The following is an 8961-nucleotide window of genomic DNA, read 5'->3' as shown; positions in this document are numbered from 1 at the left end:
ATATATATATATATATATATATATATATATAACATAATAGGGTAAAAAATTTGATATTAATTAATATCAATTTAATACCAGGAAAGAGCACAGTAAAAGAATCAGAAGATTCAGAAAAAATTTTCTGAGATCTCAAAAGGATTATAGTACATGCGTATATAAGAGACCACTTTGCAGTCCACTTAGTGGTCTCTTTTATATGTATATATATAAAGCATAGAAATACTGAGTTTAAAAAAACCCTTGGATGAAAGACATTATATATATATATATATCTTTTAAATTTGTTTATGGGTAACATTCTGAATATTGAATAAAACTCCTTCCATTATGCTGGTCACAGTCTAATGATATCGACTGATGAAACATGTGTAGTGATGCATTAAATGTTTATGAATTCCATCCAAGTATTATTGTTATTATTACTATACATATGGTTCACAGATAAGATCCAAAGATCTTCCTTTCCTCTCAACCTGCAACTACAGTAAAAACTAGAGCCAACTGTCTTAGCAATAAACATACCTCTGTAGTCATGAGCAAATCAACCAAGAGTTTGTGCTATTCTTGCTCCAACCCCTACTATGACTGTTGTTTGTCTAGCAAAGAATAGAATTTATCACAACAACAACAACAACAAAAACGGACTCAATAGAATTTGTAATCTTCACTGCAACAAAGGAACATCGAGGAAACACACCTGAAGAAAGCTTCTATTAGTGTTCCCATGGTTGAAATATTGATGTTTTACTTGATTCAGTCAACCGTTTCATATATGCGGGTCGTTCCCCAAACCCTGACAATGCCTTTAAATTGGACTGTCAACTTAATCTAAACAGAGAACTTCTTCGTCTTTCTGTATTTCAAACAATCCTCTTTTACTTGTTTCAGTCATTTGACTGTGGCCATGCTGGAGCACCACCTTTTAGTCGAGTAAATCGACCCCAGGACTTATTCTTTGGAAGCCTAGTACTTATTCTATCGGTCTCTTTTGCCGAACTGCTCAGTAAACACACCAGCATCGGTTGTCAAGCATTGTTGGGGGGACAAACAGACACACATACATGTATATATACATATATACGATGGGCTTCTTTCAGTTTTCCGTCTACCAAATCCACTCACAAGGCACTTACCCAAGGTGCTACGCAGTGGGAATGAACCCAGAACCATGTGGTTGGTAAGCAAGCTACTTACCACACAGCCACTCCTGTGCCTACAATCCCTTGATTTTTTTTTTGTTTGTTTTGTATGGAAAGGTGCATTTAAATGTCTTGCCTATCACATTTCCTTCTATAATTCTGGAACATAATTTCCTTAAACATGCCTCTGTTACATTTGAACTTAGTGGTACATTAACGAATTTAAACATTGCTTGACTTCTAACCATGTTGGTGATACTTCCTTGATTTTTTTCCACATCTGTACAATAATTTAAAACCAATTGCTACTGGTTCTTAAAGCATTTCTCTATTTATTGAATGTTTGTTAACCCTTTAGTGTTTAAACCATCTATATCCAGCTAAAATATTCTACCTGCTTTATGTTCAAACTGTCCCAATCTGGCCCCTCCCACCTATCCTACAAATTCAGTCTAAAAATAAATTACTCCCTCATCAAAATCTTGAAGCTATGGGATAATGCATGATTAATTCAAAATAATGTGAATAAATAAGCATTACATCTAACACAATAATCTGAATGCTAAATGGCTAAAGAAGAGACTCAACAACTTCTTGATAATATTATTATTAGGGCCTCAGTCTCCCCATAGCAAGCACAAGTGATAGTAACAAGAAACAGGAGCAGATAACACCATATCATTAACTATTCACAAACAATAAATCACTATTATTATCCAGGTGCCATCCATATTGAGAATCTTGTACATTTTATTTTCCTCAACAAATTCAACCATAAACTGAACCTGAAAGCAGCTCACCAACATTCTCTATTCCACAATGATAAGAGGGACACTGAATTATCCCAGTTAATAAAATTATTCTTTGGTATGTAATTAATGCCATAAGCTCTTTTCAAAGAGCTCATGGCATTTCTAACAACTATTTCAATACCTACAAAGTCCTACTTCTCATTTTCAAAATGTTATTCATATAATTAAAACTTGAGTAGTTTATTTCTCTCTCTCTCACCTATCATACCTAAAGTTCTGCTATATGTTGAACCTGATACCTCTTAAACTTCAACCTTGGGTATACTTTCACTTTTAACTCCAAAACTCTTTCCCAGCTCAGAACTTACTCTGTCAGCTGAAAAGATGCCTGGTTGGACTCCAGTAGTTAAGAGGTGGTTCCACACCCAACAATATCCTGGGACTCTCAAACAAATGCATACAGTTACAAGCTGAGGTGTGCGTATGATGGTTGCTCCAACTGGTTTCAACATATGAGTATTTGTAGGAGGGATTTAAAGAAAGGTAAATAAAAGAAAAAGAAAACACTAAGAAGCTGCATCTATTTGTGATGGATACATGAATGGGATTGAGCAAGGGTGTCTGTTGGTTGCAGGATATAGTTCTTCTATTGTCCTTTTTCTTCAACTCAAATTGTTTGGATGCATCGTGACATGCAGATTGATCTAGGAATGACTTTCCCAAAATTACATATAACCTGTGTATGTATATATATATATATATGTTACAAGCTGATGTATCTACTTATATGTGTGCATATGTTCTGGTGTCTTGACATCATGTGATGGCTGTAAATGAGCATCACTGTCATACAAGCGATATTGTCATCTGGTTGTAGAAAATCTGCCTCAACAAATGCTATCTGATCCATGCAAACATGGAAAAGTGGATGTTAAATGGTGAGGAGCTACCATTCTCTTCATGCAAAACTTATCAATTCCACACAACCATTTGAGCATCTTAGTATGAAAACTTAAGGTTTCCCTTGGGGTAGCAGGTTTATATATGATAGTTCATACAATAATTCACTACCATCAAAATACAGTTTCCATGCACAGGGCTCTGGTTTCAATCCACCACCAGCCGCCAAAATTTCTCATTTGAAAAGCAAAAAAGAACAAAATCCTAAAAATTATTTTAAAGACATCGGCACTTTTACAAAAAAAGCAACTGTATTATCAAACTCTTGAAATTATGAGATAATGCATAATTAATTTAAAACAATTGAGAGAGTAATCTGAATGCTAAAGAGTTAATAAGATGAGATAGTCATGGTTGGAATCCTTTTGTCTTAACAATGGTCACAGGTGGGATATTTCAAAACAAGATAACCTCTCATTTCATAAAAGAAAATCCCAGAGATGGTCACACTTAATGCTTTCGGTTTAGAATGCTTAATGAATTAATGAATGAATACTAATTTCTTGCTGACTTCATCACTGATATCTGCAGTTTGTCAGTGAATGCACATAGAGTAGGCTTTCTAATGATTAGTTTTTGATAACCTCATTCTAGCAAATTGGCCTGTTATGGTCAAATGGTTAACAGAACCGTTAAATGCTTATCTAATCACAAAGAGAAATAGTGATTATCTTCACATCCATTGCTGTCTTATCATTGCAATGATTTCTATATCCTGTCAGTTTTGTTAAAACAAGAATTTCAGATTTATTCATAAAATCATTAGTTAAGTCAAAGAGAAGGAGGAAAAGATTTATTTGTATAATAAATGAATTTCAATACTGACATAGTTACTTTCTTACATGACTTTTCTGGTGATTTATTTACTTATTTTTTGAGATATGTTGTAAAATAGCATTTCAATATATCATTCTCTGAAACTGCTCACGTAATTATACATAAACAGTTATACAGGACAGAAACTACATCTCTGTGGCAGATTATAATAGTGGTTGTCTTTCTCCCTCTCCTATACATAAATACATTTATGTATAGTTAAATCAAAACTTTGAGAGTGGGCTGCCACAGATATCACAGAGATATAGTTTCTGTCCTGTATAACTGTTTATGTATAATTACGTGAGCAGTTTCAGAGAATGATATAACTTCTTTCTGATATATTGAAATGCTATTTTACAACATATCTCAATGATATGACTTTGGTCTTGTATGAATACGTTTATGTTTAATTAAATGATCATTTTGAGAGAATGATTTATTGCAGATATCACAGTGATATGGTTTCTCTCCTGTGTGAATACGTTTGTGAGAATTCAAGTTACAATTTAAAGTGAATGACGTACCACAGATTTCACAGCAGTATGGTTTCTCTCCTGTATGAATACGTCTATGATTACTCAAGTTCCTATTTAGAGAGAATGATTTACCACAGACATCACACTCATAGGGTTTTTCTCCTGTATGAACACGTTTGTGCACTGTTAAGTGACCATTTTGAGAGAATGATTTACCACAGATATCACAGTGATATGGCTTCTCTCCGGTGTGAATATGTTTGTGATTAGTCAAGTTCCAATTCAGAGAGAATGATTTACCACAAATATCACAACGATAAGGTTCCTCTCCTGTATGAATACGTTTGTGTAGAGTTAGTTCACCATTTCGAGAGAATGATTTACCACAGATATCACAGTGATATGGCTTCTCTCCTGTGTGAATACGTCTGTGTACAGTTAAGATGCTATTCTGAGAGAATGATTTCCCACAGATATCACAGTGATATGGTTTTTCGCCTGTATGAATACGCTTGTGTGTAGTTAAGCTCCTATTGAGAGAGAATGATTTATGGCATATATCACAGCAATATGGTTTCTCTCCTGTGTGAATACGTTTGTGATAATTCAAGTTAGAATTCAAAGAGAATGATTCACCACAGATATCACAGTAATATGGTTTCTCTCCTGTATGAATACGTTTGTGATTACTCAAGTTCCTATTTATTGAGAATGATTTGCCGCAGATATCACAATGATATGGTTTTTCTCCTGTATGAATACGTTTATGGGTAGTTAGTATACAATTTTGAGAGAATGATTTACCACAGATGTCACAATGAAAAGGTTTCTTTCCTGTGTGACTATGTTTGTGTTTATTTAAGTCACTACTTTGAGTGAACGATTTGTTACAAACATCACAGTGATATGGCCTCTCTCCTGTGTGGATACGTTTATGTTTAGTCAAATGTTCATTTCGAGAGAATGATTTACCACAGATATCACAGTGATATGGTTTTTCTCCTGTATGAATACGTTTGTGTATAGTTAAGATACCATTCTGAGAGAATGATTTACCACAGATATCACAGTAATATGGTTTCTCTCCTGTGTGACTATGTTTGTGTCTAGTTAAGGAGCCTTTTACAGAGAATGATTTATCACAGATGTCACAATGAAATTGTTTCTCTCCAGTATGAATACGTTTGTGTACAGTTACTTCACAATTTTCAGAAAATGACTCACCACAGATATCACAATGATATGTTTTTCCTTTCTGTTTCAGTTTTACATTATGAAAGTCAATTACTTGAGACTCTGTTTTACATATAACCTTGTTATCGCATAATTCATTTTCCATAATTTTCCTTCTCTCACCACGATATACGGATGTTTTACTTAAGTTTTTATTTATAATTTTTCAATATGTCTATCACATGAGATCTTTTTCAGTTTCTGAAAACACTGTAAAATCATATTCTAAATATTTCAGGTAGTGAAGTACAGAAATGGTGCTGTTAATCTCACTTCAGCAAAAAAACAATTTCAATATAGTTCAACATAGATTCATATAAACAAGCATATACTTGTTATGTATGATATCTTGCTTTATCCTTTAAAGCACAATATCATATTGATGATATACTTGATGTTAGCTCTTCCTTTATGCCAAAGTCACCTCATCTCTGAAATGATAAAGAAACAAGTGTGAGACGTATTGAGGATACTTAAAAAGTAGAGAGAGAAAGCAATAGAAAATTTACCGTTTAATCAAATTAAACACTCACCTAAACCAGGGCTTCTCAACCTTTTTTTATTTGTGGACCCCTTTGGTTACTATTTTACTCTGGTGGATCCCCATAGCCATTCAATGTTTAAAAACTAATTTTATAGAAATGTCTTTCAAAATTCCTATTTTGCATTTCACACGTTAACTTGTGTAGGTCAGACTATGTAAAATGTTTGAGAAAAAACTTAACTTTCTTGCAATACATACATCTAAAGCAAAATGCTGTTCAGGGGCCCTTAAAATACTATTATGGATCCCCCAGTTTACTATTTTGTTGCATGGACTACCTGCATCAATTGTCAACTGTTGAGATATGACATGCTTCAAAACTTCTATGCTTCCTCAAATTTGCCAACAGCACACCTGATGTCCCACCAGCCCTATTTTTATTTGTTTTTTTTTTAGTTCATTATATATAAATGATAAAATGAACTTACGTTTTACTTTGACAAAATAAGAATTTAGAGAAGCTAAAGCTAAAATGAACTACATTAACACCTAAATCATAAAATAAAGTTGATAAAACCTTTAAAAACCCCAATCTAACAATACTATTTATTTTGTAGACTGGTAACACGCACAATATGCCAATTCACTGTTTATATCTGCAAACGTTGACAAAGATTTGTAGTAATATTATTTGTTTTTGCCTATTTCAGCCAAATGCTGTAGCCATGTTGGGACACCGCCTTTAAAAACTGTTCCTATACCGCGAATCATCCACAGAACTCCTCAAATATACAATGATTATATGCAGAATGTCAAAGGAAGATTTATTCATTGATGTTTCTTAACTATTCAAAATAAACATAAGGTAGGACAATGAAATTTGGCACACGCGTTCTTATGTAAAGTGTCAATCCATTGCAGTAATTACATTTCAAAATGATCACCTTTTTTCTCGGAAGCTGCTGAAATTAATAGCCAGGATTGTTTCTTGTATGCAGATAGTTTTAAATCCTCTTTTAAAATCCTGTGCATTGACGATTTGGAAATATCAAAAGCTTTTGCGGCTTTTCTTGCACTCCCGCGGGGATTTCGGTTCACTCGCCTTTTTTACAGCTTCAACAGTTTGTTTGGTACGAATTGATCGTTTCCTACCAGGAATTGGTTTGCTTGAGGTAGTAGCGGACTCCATATATCATTTCCAGGTATGAACACTGTTTTACGGCACACATTCAACTGTTTCGTTATGTTCTTGTTGCTCACTCCAGATGTTTTCAAAGCGACAATCTGGTCACGTTTTGCTTTGGACGCCATGTTTGTTTACAAACCTCTTATAGACGAACGGGACAACAGACACATGAACAAAAGACATAAGCAAATCTCTAAGTAAAATGTAGATAATATTACATGAACCGATATTCTTTAGGAAGAGTTTTAAACATGGGATACCCTGTAGTAGTGGAAACATAACAACAATAGGAAAGGATATTTCCCTCTTCTTCACTTTTTCGTACAGACTTTCAAACTAAAATGTTGATGTGTTATTTAAAAACAAAAACCCTGAAGTTGACTGTTACGAGTGATATAGAGTAAAAACCAGATTTGGTGAACATTAGTCATTTGAAACCGTTGCTGTTGTTAGTCAGACATCGATATTAATTCTACTCTTCACCGTTTCGTCTGTAGTCGGTGATTAAACAAGGCAAACAACATGCTTATTCTAACGATTGTAATATGTGTACGTATTTTCCCCACCTCGAAACAAAAGATATTCTTATGTATACATACCTTTAGTATAAAAGGCATCAAGAAGTTAAATTTTTGTGGTGAAGGTCGATGAAATACATATGTTCACTATAACATTTGTCTCAAAAGCAAAAGAAAAAAGGGAGGGACAGAAAAAAAGTCAGCTGAGGCAACGAAGTTTTATAGTTTCATTGATTGAATATATTAAAACATAATAATGTACGGAATTGTTTTATAGAGGATATTGTTATACCAGTGTGTTGTAGTTGAGAAATGTTTTATGAAGGAAGTTATCATAATATCTGCTGCGTTGCAACCGAGAAACGTAAATCGCGCACTGTAGCATACAATTTAACGTGAAAATGAAATATAAAAACAAAATCTATCTAGTGCGCATGCGTATCTATTAAACATCATTAGTATCGGGGAGTTCACTCTCATGATGTCCCCTTTTCCATTAATATGTTTAACTACAGTTAATTCTTTTTACAACCGAAGGTCAAGGCTTAGCAACTCTACCTCCGCCCCACATTTCACATTTTTTTTTCTTTTTCTTTACTAAAAATGTTCGATATCGGAGATTACGAACCGGGGGGGGGTTCAATCGGGGTGGAGAGGGGGAAATAAATATTTTGAAAACGTTTTTTCAAAATTTTTTTTAAGCAAAGAAATTTCTTTTTTGAATGGGGGTGGGTGGATAAGGGTACTAACACCCGACGTCCGCCTCTTTACATTTTATATATAACGTAATGTGAACAATACTGCAATTTCTTCACATCAACTACTACTCCACACATACACACATATATATAGTGTTTGAAGTGGTATAGATACATTTCTTTTATTAGCCACACAGGGCTCAACAAAGATGGGACAAATACAATGTAGAGCTTTTCTTTTTGGGAGGGGAGGAAATTAAAAAAGGGGGGTGTCGATCAAAAGGGATCGTAGGAAGGGAAAAAGGGAGGAGTTCGATCAAAAGGGATCGAGGAAAAAAAAAAGCGATCAATAGGGATCGTGTATCACACAGTAATGTTCTCGTGTAAAAAGAGGGGAGGACAGTTTAGGTTTAGCCGTGGAAAGAAAAGCCTACGGAAAAGACCACGGTAACCTTGGTCAATATTGTCATTGAAGAAACTATAACAGTAAGTGACTCTCTTTTGCCTTTTTGTTTTGTTTTTTTTTTTCTAGATTTTTCTAGTTCATGCTCATGATGGCTCCGTCGTTCACACGTGCCATCCTTGCTACATTCACCCATCTTTTTTTGAAGCATTCACTAGACAAGACTTCCCTTTCTACTCTCACCTTCCTCTTCAGGTGATACTTGAAGAAGTTGATGAGAGATTGCCCAG

The 8961-nt window shown here is 34.3% G+C and overlaps 1 protein-coding gene and 1 long non-coding RNA gene across 2 annotated transcripts in view; one reads left to right on the top strand and one right to left on the bottom strand.

Moving 5' to 3' along the window:
• The window catches only part of LOC106882945 (zinc finger protein 91), a 29026-nt gene extending 20934 nt beyond the window's left edge, over window positions 1-8092 (bottom strand). The window contains exons 1-2 of the mRNA XM_052977443.1: window positions 7652-8092; window positions 4177-5813 (exon numbers count right to left, since the gene is read on the bottom strand). Coding sequence (XP_052833403.1) covers window positions 4177-5488 — 1312 coding nt within the window. The 5' untranslated portion in view covers window positions 5489-5813; window positions 7652-8092. The remainder of the gene's footprint in view (window positions 1-4176; window positions 5814-7651) is intronic.
• A 105-nt stretch (window positions 8093-8197) lies between these two features.
• The window catches only part of LOC106882949 (uncharacterized), a 10488-nt gene continuing 9724 nt past the window's right edge, over window positions 8198-8961 (top strand). Inside the window, exon 1 of the long non-coding RNA XR_001411053.2 lies at window positions 8198-8754. This is a non-coding gene — a long non-coding RNA (uncharacterized LOC106882949). The remainder of the gene's footprint in view (window positions 8755-8961) is intronic.

The sequence above is a fragment of the Octopus bimaculoides genome, chromosome 28 (genome assembly GCF_001194135.2).
Source record: "Octopus bimaculoides isolate UCB-OBI-ISO-001 chromosome 28, ASM119413v2, whole genome shotgun sequence".
Taxonomy (NCBI): domain Eukaryota; kingdom Metazoa; phylum Mollusca; class Cephalopoda; order Octopoda; family Octopodidae; genus Octopus; species Octopus bimaculoides.
Note: the sequence above shows the minus strand (reverse complement) of the source record. Positions and strands in the feature narration are given on the sequence as shown.